This window comes from Phyllobates terribilis, unplaced genomic scaffold, assembly GCF_046119375.1.
Source record: "Phyllobates terribilis strain yellow unplaced genomic scaffold, ASM4611937v1 Scaffold_11__3_contigs__length_659146591, whole genome shotgun sequence".
In the NCBI taxonomy this organism is placed as follows: Eukaryota; Metazoa; Chordata; class Amphibia; order Anura; family Dendrobatidae; genus Phyllobates; species Phyllobates terribilis.
In genome coordinates this window covers 364133220-364151946 of record NW_027362771.1, presented here as the reverse complement: position 1 = coordinate 364151946, position 18727 = coordinate 364133220, and the positions used below count along the sequence as shown (strand labels likewise).

The window sequence follows — 18727 nt, the reverse complement described above, 5'->3', positions numbered from 1 at the left end:
TACAACACACACCATCTATAGAATTTCTCCACTGTTTTATGCAGGGCTGTGGAGTTGGAGTCATGGAGTCGGTGTCCATTTTGGTGGAGTCAGTATAAAATGGACTGACTCCGACTCCTAAAATATATAATAAATTGCGTTCAGTAGTTTAGTGCAGTATGTGCTGTAAATGTTTTCATAACAATTTGGGAAAGTTGTGAAATGCCTGTTCTGTTCCTGATCTAAGGATCTCGGCTTTTAGTTGAGATGAATCTGTGCTGCACTTTATGTACATGCTCAGTAGTGAGGTCGTGCTGTGGAGTCGGAAGTCGGAAATTGAAGAGTCTGAGTCGGTGGTTTGGGTTACCAACGCCACAGCCCTGGTTTTATGGCTTTCTCACCTTATCTGTATTGCTAAGCTGTAAACTTTGATGTCCTCTCACTATCCAGATTCACCCCAAAATGGCTGTTTCATTCACTTTCTCTGCTTATTATAGAGTGTGTGATAGTCCCTTTTAATTGGCTGTGCTATACCGTGTGATGTGATAGCTGCGAGGCATGCCTGACGTCTTGTCAACTTTCTCTGACTGATGTAATTTTCTGCATTGTGTAAAACAGTGGTGGGCATTTTTGATGATTCACACAAAGTGAATCAAAAATTGTTCTGATTCACTGGGTGAATTCCCAAGATTGCAATACTAATTTTGATTCGCATTGAGTTGATCCTCTCATCTAATACTTGATGATGTGCACTTTTGCAGGAAATATTTACATTTCCCTGCTTGATTTGTATGGGATGTCTTAGAAAGACAGATATCAAATATATACTGACCTTTCTATAAGGCCTGAATGCCATTTACCCTTCCTGTATATATACATTTAAAGTGAATTAGAGAAAGTGGAGCAAACTAGTAAAAGGTCATCCTTCAACGAGTGCTTGAAAATAGCTCTATGGGAAAGCTGAAGTGTTGCATTTTCTTGATATATTGGTGAATAAACTTGTTTGGGGAACACTCTGGAGTGATGCTTTCATCTACTTCTCTATTTATCTGTGTGTGGAGTGAATTCATTGTCAAATGCCTAACCCGATGTTTAACCACCGAGCTTTCTATAAAAGTGTGTTCAACAATTTGGGATTTTTGGGCTTTCCCTTCTCTGTATAGCTCCACTGAGAAAATTAATTGCTGTTGTTTCATCTTATTTAAAAGTTTCTCTATAAATATTGTATTAATAATTCTTTGGCTTTTGCTAGCAGGGCTGTGGAGTCAGTAAGCCAAACCTGCGACTCCTCAATTTTCATGACACCGACACCACGACTCCAACTCCCTCATACATGGCTCATGTTTAAGTGATAAATTTACCGTAGCACAGATTCATCTCAGCTAAAAGTCTAGACCCTTAGATCAGGAATAGGACAGACATTTATAGGACATTTCATAACTTTCCCAAATTCTTATGAAAAAATATTCCCCACAGACTGCATTGAACTACTATACCCAATTTATTATATATTTTAGGAGTTGGAGTCGGTCCATTTTATACCGACTCCAACTCCACCAAAATGGGCTCCGACTCCACAACTCCTACTCTACAGCCCTGTTTGCTAGTGAATAAAATTGGAATAAATTTATGTATAGTCTGTCTTTTTACATGTTGTGAACACATTTGGTATATGCTTCAGGACAGGTCTTGGAACATACAGTACAGACCAAAAGTTTGGACACATCTTCTCATTTAAAGATTTTTCTGTATTTTCTTGACTATGAAAATTGTACATTCACACTGAAGGCATCAAAACTATGAATTAACACATGTGGAATTATATACTTAACAAAAAAGTGTGAAACAACTGAAAATATGTCTTATATTCTAGGTTCTTCAAAGTAGCCACCTTTTGCTTTGCTGGCTGCTTTGCACACTCTTGGTATTCTCTTGATGAGCTTCAAGAGGTAGTCACCGGAAATGGTCTTCCAACAATCTTGAAGGAGTTCCCAGAGATGCTTAGCACTTATTGGCCCTTTTGCCTTCACTCTGCGGTCCAGCTCACCCCAAATCATCTCGATTGGGTTCAGATCTGGTGACTGTGGAGGCCAGGTCATCTGGCGTAGCACCCCATCACTCTCCTTCTTGGTCAAATAGCCCTTACACAGCCTGGAGGTGTGTTTGGGGTCAATGTCCTGTTGAAAAATAAATGATGGTCCAACTAAACGCAAACCGGATGGAATAGCATGCCGCTGCAAGATGCTGTGGTAGCCATGCTGGTTCAGTATGCCTTCAATTTTGAATAAATCCCCAACAGTGTCACCAGCAAAGCACCCCCACACCATCACACCTCCTCCTCCATGCTTCACGGTGGGAACCAGGCATGTAGAGTCCATCCGTTCACCTTTTCTGCATCGCACAAAGACACAGTAGTTGGAACCAAAGATCTCAAATTTGGACTCATCAGACCAAAGCACAGATTTCCACTGGACTAATGTCCATTCCTTGTGTTCTTTAGCCCAAACAAGTCTCTTCTGCTTGTTGCCTGTCCTTAGCAGTGGTTTCCTAGCAGCTATTTTACCATGAAGGCCTGCTGCACAAAGTCTCATCTCAACAGTTGTTGTAGAGATGTGTCTGCCGCTAGAACTCTGTATGGCATTGACCTGGTCTCTAATCTGAGCTGCTGTTAACCTGCGATTTCTGAGGCTGGTGACTCGGATAAACTTATCCTCAGAAGCAGAGGTGACTCTTTGTCTTCCTTTCCTGGGGTGGTCCTCATGTGAGCCAGTTTCTTTGTAGCACTTGATGGTTTTTGCAACTGCACTTGGGGACACTTTCAAAGTTTTCCCAATTTTTCGGACTGACTGACCTTCATTTCTTAAAGTAATGATGGACACTCGTTTTTCTTTAATTAGCTGCTTTTTTCTTGCCATAATACAAATTCTAACAGTCTATTCAGTAGGACTATCAGCTGTGTATCCACCTGACTTCTGCACAACACAACTGATGGTCCCAACCCCATTTATAAGGCAAGAAATCCCATTTATTAAACCTGACAGGACACACCTGTGAAGTGAAAACCATTTCCGGTGACTACCTCTTGAAGCTCATCAAGAGAATGCCAAGAGTGTGCAAAGCAGTCATCAAAGCAAAAGGTGGCTACTTTGAAGAACCTAGAATATAAGACATATTTTCAGTTGTTTCACACTTTTTTGTCAATTATATAATTCCACATGTGTTAATTCATAGTTTTGATGCCTTCAGTGTGACTGTACAATTTTCATAGTCATGAAAATACAGAAAAATCTTTAAATGAGGTGTGTCCAAACTTTTGGTCTGTACTGTATGTGCTAGGTAGCCATAATGCTCTAACTACCCATTGTATGACAAGAATTCATGCACTGGGCAGATGTATATTGCCGTTATGTTTTATGCTGCGTATAATAACAGCAATTAAATTCATACCGCTCTTTTTTTTTTTTTTTCTGTGGGTTCCTTTAGGTAACTTCTGCCACTATATGTCTTGCAACTTATACAGTACATCCAACAGAAGATTCAAATGCTCCCAATGTATACTTGATAGATGGCTAAAACTGAATGTGAGCAGAGCCATGCAGTTGTTCATGTTGTAGTCCATGGGCGATGGCTTACATGAAAGGTTATTACAAGCACTGACAGCACCGTTCCACAGGATAGGTGATATCTTTCTGATTGGTGGGTGTCCATTTGTCATACCCCCAAAAATTAAAAAATGACCTATCCTGTGTAGAGGTGATAATTAATGATGGGAATAATCCCTTAACTAAAGTAAAAATACTTTGCACCAATCTTGAGTTACATTCCGAATTTGAAGCAATTTCCAGTCAATAGAAATCAGTGCATTGTGGAAGCCCAGGACACTGTTAGGGCTCTTTCACACAACCGTGTTTCCAGTACGTGTGGTGACAGTTTCCACAAGTACTGGAGACACTGACACACATAGACCCATTCAAATCTATGGGTCTGCGCACATATCAGTGTATTTCCTCGGACCGTGTGTCCGTGTGCTCCACACGCTGACATGTCCGTTTTTTTGCGGATGCTCGGTCCGCAAAAGTGCATCAGTGTGACACAGACAGGCACCTGGGAATCAGCGGTACAGTTAGCGCTGTCCCCAAGCGCCGGGTGCTGAGCGCTGCCCTCATGATGGTTCCCTGCCATCCCACCAGCAGGGACAATGATGAGGGTAGTAGTGTCTGCTCCCGCAGTGTCCCTGTGTAAAAATGAGATTAAAATAATAAAATCCTTATTCTCACATGTCTGAAGATGTCCCCCGCTGTAATCCTCTGACCGCTGTTGCCGGGGAGAATGAGCCGCTCCAGCTGGAGCGGGCCCCGGAGCTGAGCTCAGGAGTGGTGCCCTATCACTCACTAAGCACAGCTCCGGAGCCGCTCGCTGCAGCGGCTCATTCTCCCAGGCTCCTCTGCTGATCAGTCACATGGATTACAGCGGGGGACATCTGCGGACAGGTGTGTATATGGATTTTGTTATTTTAATCTTATTTTTACACAAGGACACAGATTACTACTACCCTCATCATTGCAGACTACTACTACCCTCATCCTTGCTGGTGCTGATCGCAGCGCCGGCAGGTAACCATGATGAGGGCAGTGTTCAGCACCCGGCGCTTGAGAACAGCGCTACCTATAGCGCTGATTCCTAGGCGCCGGTACGTGTGATCCTGATGCGGTACACGGTTGCCACACGTGTGAGACACACACGGGGCACGGAGATCTCCGGTACCGGAAATATACGGACGTGTGAAACCGGCCTTACATCGACTAGTGTCTGCAGAAAGTTACCTGTTTTCAGTGACAACCAAGTTGAATTCTGAATGGATGAAACTACATGGAATCTTGTGGTAAAATGCACAGGTCACTATGGAGTAAGACTAAAGCTTTTCTTCTTTCTAGAAAAATGTCCCATATAACAAAATCATTTTGTTTTTGTTCCAGCCATTTGCAAGATCTGTGAATTATCATTTGATTCCGAACAGATTCTTTTACAACATATGAAAGACAGTCATAAACCTGGGGAGATGCCATATGTTTGTCAGGTAAGGACTGTAAAATTATTTTCATCGAGTACTGCGGCCCCTTCTTTGATGACTTTGCTTCTTCCACCTGCACACCATATACTTAGTAGTTGACATATGAATATGTACAATTCTTTCAATAGATCATTTCCTGAATACTAACTGGCATATATTAAATCAATGTATTTGAGCCTTTTATGGCACATTTTACTACAAAATGATGTCTAGTCTACTGTGAGCCAGATTTAATAATTATTTGCAGTAAAGTTTAGAACCATTTGCACCATGCACATCAGTTTGTAAGAGTAAGGCCAGATGACAAAAGGTAATGTTGATTAAATTGACCTTATAAATTGGCTCATGTAAAAAATCGTGCTGTCAAAGCATGTTTTTTCGATTTAAAAACCACATGCAGTCAACCGAACAGATTTTTTTTTTTTTTAACGGAACATGACTCCGTCATAACCCCTTGAGGCCTTGCCTTAAAACTTGAATAATAAGTAGGTGTGCCTTGTAGATGGCCAGGATTTAGACACTTATGAATGTGTTTTTTTTTCTTCACTTACACAAATCTCAATCTCCCTTCAGTAGGTTGTATGGAATAAAAATTAAAGGGAACCTGTCATATCCTCAAACACTATTAACCTGCATATATGGGGTCAATCTGCAGGTTAATAGCATTCTAAAACTGTGTGGCTGCAGCACTGAAAGCCTGTCTACTGGGAGGAAATTAATTTTAAACCTCCCAGCAGCCTCCGGCTTTCAGTCATAGAGGCTTCAGTCACTGCTCATTGCGTAGTGAGTGGTGTCTGTAATCGCGCCCCAGCACTGACTGACAGCCAGCTCAGCAGTGTATCAGTACAGATACAACTGTCAGTGCCGGGGCGGGGATACAGCTGCCACTCACTACAGTGAGAACGGAAAGTATACAGACCTCTTTAAATTTTTCACTCTTTGTTTCATTGCAGCCATTTGGTAAATTCTAAAAAGTTCATTTTTTTCTCATTAAAGTACACTCTGCTCCCATCTTGACTGAAAAAAACCCAGAAATGTAGAATTTTTTGCAAATTTATTAAAAAAGAAAAACTGAAATTTCACATGGTCATAAGTATTCAGACCCTTTGCTCAGTAGTGAGTAGAAGCACCCTTTTGAGCTAGTACAGCCATGAGTCTTCTTGGGAATGATGCAACAAGTTTTTCACACCTTGATTTGGGGATCCTCTGCCATTCTTTCTTACAGATCTTCTCCAGTTCCATCAGGTTGGATGGTGAACGTTGGTGGACAGCCATTTCAGGTCTCTCCAAAGATGCTCAATTGGGTTTAGGTCAGGGCTCTGGCTGGGCCAGTCAAGAATGGTCACAGAGTTGTTCTGAAGCCACTCCTTTGTTATTTTAGCTGTGTGCTTAGGGTCATTGTCTTGTTGGAAGGTGAACCTTCAGCCAAGTCTGAGGTCCAGAAGAAGAGGTTTTCATCTAGGATATCTCTGTACTTGGCCGCATTCATGTTTCCTTCAATTGCAACCGGTCGTCGTGTCCCTGCAGCTGAAAAATACCCCCATAGAATGATGCTACCACCACCATGTTCCACTGTTGGGATTGTATTGGGCAGGTGATGAGCAGTGCCTGGTTTTCTCCACACATACCGCTTAGAATTATATCACCAAAAAGTTCTATCTTCGTCTCATCAGACCAGAGAATCTTATTTCTCATAGCCTGGGAGTCCTTCATGTGTTTTTGAGCAAACTCTATGCGGGCTTTCATATGTCTTGCACTGAGGAGAGGCTTCCGTTGGGCCACTCTGCCATAAAGGCCCGACTGGTGGAGGGCTGCAGTGATAGTTGACTTTGTGGAACTTTCTCCCATCTCCCTACTGCATCTCTGGAGCTAAGCAACAGTGATCTTGGGGTTCTTCTTTACCTCTCTCACCAAGGATCTTCTCCCACGATTGCTCAGTTTGGCTGGATGGCCAGGTCTAGGAAGACTTCTGGTGGTCCCAAACTTCTTCCATTTAAGGATTATGGAGGCCACTGTTCTCTTAGGAACTTTGAGTAATGCAGAAATTCTTCTATAACCTTGGCCAGATCTGTACCTTGCCACAATTCTGTCTCTGAGCTCCTTGGGCAGTTCCTTTGAACTCATGATTCTCATTTGGTGTGACATGCTCTGTGAGCTGTGAGGTCTTATATAGATAGGTGTATGCCTTTCCATATCAAGTCCTATCAGTTTAATTAAACACAGCTGGACTCCAATGAAGGAGTAGAACCATCTCAAGGAGGATCACAAAGAAATGGACAGCATGTGACTTAACCCTCCGTCAGGGGCAATATGTTTCATAACGAGTTTAGAGGCATTGCGCCTGTCAGGCACAGGCTAGAAAATTGGCTATATTTTCCTTTTTTTTAAATTTCAATGCTCTAAAAGTGATCAGTTACCTTAATATGAATGTAATAAATGGCTTCTCAGGTTTCACACAGCCTTTAAAGTTAGGAAGGTACTGGGAGGAGGGTGTTTCCCAGACAAACCACTGAAAATAGAGAAATGAAACTAAGTGAGCTGCGCCTGTCAGATCAGTTGCCCCTGACGGAGGGTTAAATATGAGTGTCTGAGCAAAGGGTCTGAATACCTATGACCATGTGCTGTGAAATTGCAAAAAAAATTCCATTTCACAGTTGTTGTTTTTTTTTTTTTTTACCACGTTCACTGAATGCTAAAACTGACCTGCCATCATTATACTCCAGGTCATTACGAGTTCGTAGACACCAAACATGTATAGGTTCTTTTTTATTTAAGTGCTGAAAAAAAACTCCAAAATTTGCTTTAAAAAAAAAATGGCGCCATTTTCCGAGACCCGTAGCGTCTCCATTTTTCGGGATCTGGGGCCAGGAGAGGGCTTATTTTTTGCGCGCCAGACTGATGTTTTTAGGGTAGATCCGATGTTTTGATCGCCAATTATTGCATTTTATTGCAATGTTGCGGCAACCAAAAAAAATGTAATTCTGGCGTTTGGAATTTTTTTTCTCGTTACGCCGTTTACCGATCAGATTAATTCTTTTTTTGCATAGATCGGACGATTCTGAACACGGCGATACCAAATATGAGTATGTCGGGTTTATTTTTTATTTTAATTTTGAATGTGGCAAAAGGGGGGTGATTTAAACTTTTTTTTTTATATATTTTTTTAATTTATTTAATATTTTTAAAAACATTTTTTTTTACACTTTTTGCTTGCTTCAATAGTCTCCATAGGAGACTAGAAGCAGCAGTCCGATTGCCTCTGCTACATAGAGGCTATGAGCAGATCGCCTCTATGTAGTAGAAATGCTCCTGTGCTATGAGCGCTGACCACTAGGTGGTGCTCATATCAATCTTTACATGACAACCTCAGGGGTCTGCTGCAGACCCCGGGTTGTCATGCCCACGCATTGGTGACTCGCGATCACGTAACGGGGTCACCGATGGGTGGGGCTAATGCCGCACTTCATGTGCGGCAATGTTAAATGCTGCTGTCAGAGATTGACAGTGGCATTTAACTGGTTAACATCCACGGGTGGATCGTGATTCCACCCGCAGCTGTTGCGGGCACATGTCAGCTGTATAAATCAGCTGACATGTTCCCGGTTCAGTGCGGGCTCAGCACAGGAGTCTGCGCTGAACAGGGGGTGCGGACGTGGTGCGTACTATTATGTACCAGTTCGGAAAGGGGTTAATAAATTTGCAAAAATTTCTACATTTCTGTTTTTTTCAGTCAAGATGAGGTGCAGAGTGTACTTTATTGAGAAAAAAAATTAACTTTTTAGAATTTACCAAATGGCTGCAATGAAACAAAGAGTGAAATATTTAAAGGGGTCTGAATACTTTCTGTACCCACTGTGTATACTGAGCAGTGACTGAAGCTGCGTAGGCCACACCCTCTGACTGAAAGCCATAGGCTGCCGGTAGGAATAAAGTTAATTTCCTCCCAGCAGCCAGGCTCTCAGTGTGGGAGCTGCACAGCTTTAAAACACAATTAACCTGCCAATTAACCTCATATCTGCAGGTTATTAGCGTTCAAGGACATGACTGGTTCCCTTTAAAGAAGTGTTATTTATATTTCCAGAATGTGTTTTATGGATATAATTCTACTTTTTACTAACAGCAAATATTTTTATCCACTATAAATGGAATTTTGGGCACCTCTTTTATAGTCTATATGACCCAGTGCCTCACGCATCAATCACAACAATCATCACTCTTTTTCCCAATCCTACATTAAAAAAAAACTTTGGTGATCTATGTAAATGATGATCTGTATAGAAAAAATTGTCATATCATCTCAAGATCCACTTTTTATTAATTACTTTACCCTTTTCTTGTAGGTGTGCAATTACAGGTCTTCAGTTTTTGTTGATGTTGATAATCATTTTCGAAATACCCATGAAAACACAAAAAGTTTGTTATGTCCATTTTGTTTAAAAGTTATCAAGTCTGGAACGCCTTACATGCAGCATTTTATGAAGCACCAGGTTAGTTACAGTTGGGGAATTGTCAGTATTATATTTATTAGTGAAAATATCTACGGTTTCTACGTAAAACTTCTATGCATGCGAACACTGTTTGTATTCTTTTATCAAAAAATCCTTACATTCTCCATTTCAGAATAAAGGTGTTTTAAGATGTCCTAAGTGCAGATTGCAGTTTTTGACTTGTAAGGAGAAAATGGATCATAAAACTCAGCATCACAGAACATTTAAGAAACCAAAACAACTAGAAGGTCTTCCTCCAGGAACAAAGGTGTGTTGAGAGCCATTTTTACCACATGAGAAAATGGGTGAGCTCAGGTCACATACAGCCCATTAAACACTTTTTTTTTCGTCACACTTGCTTACTAAGTTAAGCTTTTGTTTTAAGAATTGTATTTTAAGCTTTTTTGATGAACTTGTCTAAGCTGGTAGAAATATTGTATTGGAATTAATGAGTATTATGCAAAAGTGCACGAATCAAAAACATTACATTTTAGATGGGAGAGTGGAATCTGCGGCCATCTCTCTATTGACGGGATTTTTGGCATCTGTTCCTTCAGGAATTCACTGGGGGCTTAATTTACTTGACCCTACTTTTATGACCCTTTTGTAATTTCTTATTGTCATGTCAAAACATATGCTTAAGAACACTTTTGCAAAAGTAAGGCTAAATAATATATACATCAAATATATCCATTTTTTTTCTTTTTATAACTTCAGGTCACAATTCGGGCATCTGTTGGAGCATCTTCAAATCAAGTTTCTTCTCCCATTTCTTCTCCCACTTCCTCTATTTCCAGAAACCTACCAGCAACTCCACCACACCCCTCTCCTCAGCTGCCTCATTACACGCTACCCCAATCTCTTCCAGTAATGAAAACTATGGGCCCTAGCAATAATCGGAAATTAACAGCTAAAAAAATTACACATCCTTTAAAAGTCAAGTTTCCTATAAAAAAGCCTGCATCTGTGAACCCTGCAAGAAGAACTAAAATAATTAATACAGCTTTGCAAAACCTAAGGTACCTTTGATTTACCATGCTATCAAAAATATCTGTTTTATGATAATAGAGTTATAGCATCCAAGAAACTATTTTCACACAATGAAATAAATAGAAATCCCATCATTTTATTAACTGCACAATAGGACACAATCTAAAACTGACAGTTATTAGAAATTATTGCCATAAAGACAAATTTGGTCTTATTTGGCCTATCATCTGCACCTTTTCATTACAAGAACAGGTGTTACACATGCAAATCCTGATGGAAACTTGATCTGCTCTCTTGGATTTTTTATTTCGTTGTTGTTAAACTCTGCAGTTATAAAATAATTTATAACGCACAAGAAATTTGCAGGCCATCACTGGAAGCCCAAGCTAAGCCACACGTCACGGCGAAGATCGAGTGGTCATTTTTGGTCTGAAATGAATGGTTTCAATTTTGTTTTACTTTTTTGAAAATGCCTTTCTGGTTTTACATAGAGCTATGCAGCGGTAAAACTTACAGGATACTTGGCCAATGATGCAATACAACAAATTTGGCAGCAACACTTTTATTTTGAGAGACAAAGAAAAATGGACGAGACCAAGAAGGACATGTAAATCTGTAATTGAATCGTTTCCCACTGTATTTGTGCAATAGTATATTGGTGTAAAGTGCTTCTGTCTCCAAATTTCACAATACACTCTGCACACATTATTAGCCCTTCCACACCAGAGCATATTTTCACCTTCCTGACCAGGCCAATTTTTTCAATTCTAACCAGTATCACTTCATGTGGAGACAACTCTGGAACTTTTCAACATATCCCAGTGGTTCAGAGATATTGTTTTTTCTTGACATATTGTACTTCATGATAGTGGTAAATTTAGGTTGCTATTTTTTGCATTTATTTGTGAAAATATCGTAATTTTGGCAAAAATTTCACAATTTTCAAACTTCATTTTTACGCAGTTTAAACCAGATAGTTATATCACAATAACATTTCAAACATGTCTACTTTACATCAGCATCATTTTTTAAACATATTTTTTTTTGTTAGGAAGTTAGAAGGATTAAAAGTTAATCAGCGATTTCTAATTTTTCCAACAAAACTACTTTTTTTAGGGACCACATCACATTTGAAGTGACTTTGAGGGGCCTATGTGACAGAAAATACCCAAAAGTAACACCATTTTAAAAAAGGGCATCCCTCAAAGTGCTCAAAACCACATTTGAGAAGTTTATTAACCCTTAAGGTGCTTCACAGGAAAGAAAGGAAGGGGTAAAATGAAAATTTTAACTTTTTCCCCACAAAAATGTTACTTTAGCCCCAAATTTTTCATTTTCACAAGGGTAACAGGACAAAAATGGACTATACAATTTGTTGTGCAATTTCTCCTGAGTACACCGATACCCTATATGTTGTGGAAAATTACTGTTTGGGTACACGGCTCAGAAGGGAAGGGACACCATTTTGGCTGGAATAGGTTGTAGACGCAATGTCACACTTGATGAGCCCCTGACATGCCTAAACAGCAGAAACCGATACAAGTGACCTCATTTTGGAAACTACACCTCTTGAGAAATTCATCTAGGAGAGTAGTGAGTATTTTTAATCCTCAGGCGAATCACAGAATTGTTTAACATTGGGCTGAGTAAATCGAAAATTACCATTTTTTTTCACTAAAATGCTGCTTTGGCCCCAAGTTTGTAATTTTCAAGACAGATAGTAGGCGAAAACCAACAGTACAATTTGTTATATAATTTATCCTGAGTACACCAATACCCCATAAGAGGTCGAAAAATACTATTGAGGCACAGTGCAAAGCTCAGAAGACAAGAAGCGCCATATTGCAGTGCACATTTTGCTGGAATGGTATGAGCGTGCCATGTCACATTGGCAGAGCCCCTGAGGTGTCAGAACATCAGAAACCCCCATAAGTGACCACATCTTACAAACTACACCTCCCAATTAATTCATCTAGGGATGCAATGATCATATTGACACCACAAGTGTCACAGAATTTTATATGGTCACTATTGATTGCGGCATCTAGAAGATAACACAAGAGTAACATCATTGGGACCTGAGCCAATCCGGTCCCGATGATGTCGCTGGTCAGAGCTATCGCTCTGCACTGTAATCCCAGTGCTTGAAGGAATCTGGGGGTCCCAAACACTGCAAGACCGCTGATCGTAGAGAAATGTCGGCGCTGCACAAAGCCCAGAAAGCACCAACATCGGCGGTCGTGAAGGGGTTAAATAGGTCTCCTATACCTGTGGAGACTAGTGTACTAACTTTGATATTACAGTTCAGATTGACTGTATAATACTAAAATTAAAACAAGCATTTTATAAGTCCTGGTGTAGTGATACTCAAAATGTAATTTTAGTATTAGGTAGGGAAACTTTCAAGAAAGATTATATGTCCATTTAAAGTAAGAAGTACAACAGTTTCATCAGGTCTAGGAGATCTATTTAATAAAGTATGCCGTTTCTATTGTGAAATATAGTGATATATCCACTTTCACTGCATATTTTTTATACTTCACACAGTAAACTTGAATACTATGGATCACTAAACAATTAAATACTTGTTAAACTGCTCTCTTACTATCTTTAGAACTAGATGTTCTTTTTTCTATCTTTGTCCTGACTAGGGTTATTCCAGGAATACATAAATGCATTGAGTGTCGCCGTCAAGTGGTAGATTTTGAAGGTCATTTTCACACGTATGTGCACTGCAGCAAATGCAAGTTCAGTACCAACTGTAATAAAGCGTATACGAGCCATGCGCTGAGGTAAGTGAGGAGGCCGATATCTCAGAACTAAACTCTTCATTTCCTTTGCTTGTATTTCGTTGTTTAGAATGTATTAATGCTGGGATACTTTCAAGTACACAGCACTAAAATGGGCATATCTGACATGTTCTTACAAAATGATAGAGACGCTAGTAAGATACAAATTTTACAATATGGGTTTCTCTGTTTCACAGACATTATAACAAATTAATCTTTTGTTCTCCACATGTAGCTGTCACGGCAGGAATTCCAGCAAACGTTCCAAGGTCACTAAGAAGGGCCCTATTGACAAAAGGTATTTTATTAATTGGAAGTCAGATGCTAACACAACATTTTTTAATATTTTGCCTGGTCTTCTGTTTGAAATGATTTTATGCCCATATGAGTGCACTAGAGAAGAATAATATAATCAGTTATCCACCCACTGCTTTTCCAGCAATGCCTCTCTTGTCTTTGTTGACTGGCTGCATCGGTGGTATCATGACTTCAACACATGTGCATGCTGCAGCCAATCACTGGGCTTATCAAGAGATGCTGATGCCGCCGTCCTAAGCCACTAAGCCAATGGGTATGAAATATTTAAAATTGAATACCTCTTTTTGGACTGTATATATCTTTGAAAATGTATTTTGTTTCTCAGATTAATTTATTAACTGTTGCTTTCCATAAAGCGAATGTCCATTAAAAAAAAATACAACCTACGAAAATGTGGTATTGCAGGCACACTGATGACTTACTGATCCAAAACACGGACAACGGTGCTGTTTTTCCAGTACCGGTTTTATACGGACGAGTGAAGGGGGCCTTGCTTGTAATCTGTGGCGAATACCCTAATAATATCACATTTATCACTTATCCTTTAGATCGGAGATAAATGTATGAGGGGAAAACCTCACACTCCGCACTTTTTGGACCTAAAAACAATTTTGGAATAAAGTTGGATGTACATTGTAAAGCTATTTCTGACATATGGATATGAAGATAAATTACTTGTTTACATGCATAAATGTCTTAACAACTATAACAACTACTATTTTTGCTTTATTAGGCGTATAACTGTGGTGTGCCTGAACTGTGATTTCCTGACTGACGTTTCTGGTTTAGATGACATGGCCAAACATTTGAGTGAAAATCCCTCTCATTCATGCCAAGTGGTCACAGAAAATGGTAAGAGCAGATTGTCCTCTGTCCTTCTTATTTATTTTTATAGTTCTTTTCTCATCCATCACTATTAATTTAATCATTAGTATTGTAAACAGTGACATTTTTTTTTTTAAAGTGAATTCATGTTTTTTTTTTTTTCTTTTGATCTCAGTTTCCATATTATCCTCAACTCATCAAGGAGACATGTCTATGTAAGTTAGACTTTTACTTACTGCCCTCAAAGTGCTATAACATTAGTGTTTGGCTTCAAGGCATAGAATATAGGCCCACATTTATCAAAAGTGGCATCATTCTAGTCCATTTCTACGTTAAAGCTAAACTGCTTTTTTGACTTACATTGTGACACATCTATGACTGTAAGTTCCCTTCTTTGATAAAACGGACACACTCACTGCTTGACCTTCTGCCGTTAACCGGATAAAATGATGCCACTTTTTTTTACGCCAGAGAATTTTGTCTTTTTGAAAAGTTATATTTCATAAATGTGCATAATCCTTAGCAAACCATCCACTTTTCACTTCAGCTATAACAAGTGACATGCATGGCACAAATAGCTCTAAATTTTGCCGCAGCTGTAAATAAATGTCACACAGCAGGTGAGACATAATTTTGGAGTAAAATGCGGCAAGAAGAATGCATCAATACATTGATAAATGTGGGCCATAGTTTTGCTTAGCATAGTGCTTACCTTGTTTGAATTATGTTAAGATCTGTTTCCATATTGTCATACTCATGAAAATCTCTCAATTATAATTGTATGTTAAAGTTTTCTCCCACAATAACTTATATAGCACCTATCCTGTATAATTAATAGGAGCCCACCACCATTTGTTCAGCCTCCCTATTCTTGCAAGACCACTTCTCATTTAACTCATCCCCACAAGGCTTGCACATTGAGGAGACGTTTGGGGATTGTGTTGAGAAGTTCCATTTGACGTTATTCTAACATATCTAATATTAACCTTTTTATTTTACGCTAAGGCAATTAGGCTAAAATGTGTTCAGTCCTTTTACTATCTGATACAACTAAATTTACCAACAATACTTGCTTCTCCTCAGTGCTGTACACCCCGCTCCCCTTCCTTTGTGACCCTGACTAGCCCCACTCCTCCGAGTTATCATCAAGCTAATATAAGTGTAGAATTTAATTCTAAGCATCTGTGCACTCCCTGTACCAATACAGTACCTGGCCTGAACAATTTCATCTTCTACAACAGTGGTTCTCAACTCCACTTCTCAAGACCCACCAACAGATTATGTTTTCAGGACATCCTTAGTATTGCACAGGTGATGGAATTATTGCCTGTGTAATACTAATGAAATGTTGAAAACATGATCTGTTGGTGGGTCTTGAGGACTGGAGTTGAGAATCACTGTAATCTACCAGATACATCAGTATAGCTGTATTGTGGTTTTACGTCTTTAGCTGGTTCTAGCAGAAATCTTCTGGCACTCCTCCAAAACGGCAGTGCAGATCTGTGTTTCTTGCCTGCTACTAACATCAGTTTTGTGAAACTGCAAATGCCGTTTTATGGATGCATATAGCAAAAGATGATTCTCTGTCATATGCATCAATAGAGCAGCATTTGCAGTTTCACATCACTGATTTCTTTGCAGTATGCAGCAAGCACAAGTCTTATCTTATCCTCTGTGTACAGGCCTTTTATGCAGTATATCTTCTCAAACCCTTTAAGCACAGCCCTATCCTGCAGTAAATCCCTCCTTTCAGCCACCTGCTCCAGTATATCCCTCCTCTCAGCCCCCTATATACAGAACTCATTATACAGAGGCCCCTTCTGCAGCATATATCTTTTCTCAGGCCTTTTTATACAGCCCTTGGCACTGCTACTTCCTGGTATGAGCTATCTGCACTGTAATTAAATCACTTTCCATGACATCATCCCTCATTGTAGCTCTTTCGAGACACTGCACAGCTATCTTGGCAGGATGCCATAACGAGAGACCTGTCAATCACCTCTAGCAGTGCTGGGTAAAGCCAGACAGGGATGGATCTGGACTAGTCTTGTCTCCGGCTACGGTCCCCGGCCAATTCGTTACAGTATATTTTTTTCTGAGCATTTCAGAGTAAAATATACCATGCTACAGTTGTGCAGCCAGGATATGATTCATGCTGCCCGTGGTTTGGTCAGCATGTATCAGATGACAGGTTCCATTTTAAAAGAAAGATATTGAATTTTAGGATTGCATCCAATAGGTGACACTACAGTTCCTGCCCTTTTTGACTCTGAAGAGAATACGCTATTTGCATGTTTTAAATTCACAGAGGAGCATTGCATGTCCTATAAGTCTTCCCATTCTAACTTGGCGATCTACGCAAGGAGAAAGTTTACCACTTGGGTATCAACAATTTGATTTTATTACTTATGATTGGAATAAGTGCTGGCTGGTATGTGTGATATTATTTCTTTAGTGCAAGCCATGGTAACAGAGGAAGGCCAGAGGCACACTAGCGTATCACATTTGATGCGAGAGCTCCTGCTCTGCTGCGAGTGTGAGCCGAGTGTCAGTGCTCCGATCCTCTTTCATCAAAGGGTCGCAGCACAGCTGCGGGAGAGACAGAGAAAGTAATTTCTCCATTTCCTCTTTTGCCGGTGTCGACGGGAATCGCACTGCACTCGGGTGATATCAGAGTGCAGTGCGATGTTTCACACGCACACAGACTTATATGGGTGCGTGCAATCCGAATTCCGCATGCTGCGGGGGTTTTTTTTCAGTCTGAACTCAATCCGATCAAAGCTGAAAAAAAACACATATGAGCACAGAATCATTGATTAATAATTGTTTTTATCGGATTGCATTTGTCCGATTTAATCGCAAGTGGGAGCGAACCCTAATATGAAAATTCTCTGTAAAAAGTTACTTCTTACAGGTTGAATTTTTTTTATTATTCTTTTTTTTTTTTACTATTGTTGTTTGAATGCTTTAAACTGATCGGTGACCCTTTATTGGGTTGTGTAGTTGTCTTTTTTTTTTTTTTAAACAAATGTAGTCACAAATATGATACTTAAATTGCAACAAAATATCACTTAATCTTTTTCACTAGGCAGAGATATAACAAAATAGCCTAGTATGCTTAATATCACAGAAGTGAACATTGTCATGAATCATTTAGGCCATGATAAATAACCCCACAAGACAGGTGTGGTGGCTAGATGCAGCAGTTCAGCACATAACAACTAACTTCATTGCTGCAGTCACTATAGAATATTTTGCCTGGTATTTCTTAAAGCAAGAAAAATCCTTGTTAAAGGTTAGCCAGACTTCTAGAACTGATGACTTTACAGGACACTCCTGTCAAACAATCTTATCGCTTCAACAGTGTATCTTGAATAAATAAATCATTCATAGTGCTGTACGGTAGGTTAGGTAATTACTGGCAATTGCTGAAATATATACATAATTATACACTACAGTCTAAATATTTTCTTCATCCATGTAAGTTGGGTGGGCTGTATTTTAATCGGTGAGATAGTTAACATTTAAAACCTATAACTATATATATTATTTTCTCTTTGTTTTATTATGCTTTATGCATCTGTCCTTATAGATGCCTTTAAAAACACTAACCTTATTAACTGGACATTTTCAAGCTATCCTTCCCTTATATCATTCTCCTTTCTGCTATGTTAAGGCTATGTGCCCACGTTGCATTTATGAAGCAGAAAATTTCTGCTGCATAAATGCAAGTCCTCTCCCGGAAAAACGCATGCGGAATTCCGCACGCGTTTATCGCGCATTTTTTGCGCGTTTATCACGCGTTTTCCACATGCGGAATTGCCTTGCGTTTTTTATGCATTGGACAAAGGCAATTCCGCTTGCGGAAACGCAAAATTAAATGACATGCTGCGGATTTTTGAACGCGGCATAAACGCTGCGGAAAAATCCGCAGCATGTGCATAGAACTTGCGGAATCCCATTGGGGACCATGGGGTGCGGATATACATGCGTTTTTCAAGCGTTTACGCTGCGGAAATTCCGCAGCATATACGCTTGAAAAATGCTACGTGGGCACACAGCCTAAAGGGGCTGTCCAAATTTTTTTTTAACATGGCGACACAGCATAAAATGCTTTAAAATAAGAAATTAAATTTATACACACTTGGTATATTCCTTCACACCAGCGCCAGCACTCCAGTGAGCCCACAGTCTTTGTAAACTGTACTAATGTGCTGTTCATGCACATATGACTGCTGCAGCCAATCACTAGACTCATTTGTGATGAC

At 39.7% G+C, this 18727-nt stretch overlaps 1 protein-coding gene across 6 annotated transcripts in view; it reads left to right on the top strand.

Moving 5' to 3' along the window:
* ZNF280D (zinc finger protein 280D) overlaps window positions 1-18727 on the top strand; it is a 99816-nt gene that overhangs the window by 70033 nt on the left and 11056 nt on the right. For all 6 annotated transcript variants that reach the window (XM_073652925.1, XM_073652924.1, XM_073652920.1 and 3 more), the window contains 8 exons: window positions 4956-5056; window positions 9391-9537; window positions 9671-9805; window positions 10255-10556; window positions 13179-13319; window positions 13552-13614; window positions 14368-14486; window positions 14635-14674. In XM_073652925.1, the coding sequence (XP_073509026.1) occupies window positions 4956-5056; window positions 9391-9537; window positions 9671-9805; window positions 10255-10556; window positions 13179-13319; window positions 13552-13614; window positions 14368-14486; window positions 14635-14674 (1048 nt within the window). The remainder of the gene's footprint in view (window positions 1-4955; window positions 5057-9390; window positions 9538-9670; window positions 9806-10254; window positions 10557-13178; window positions 13320-13551; window positions 13615-14367; window positions 14487-14634; window positions 14675-18727) is intronic.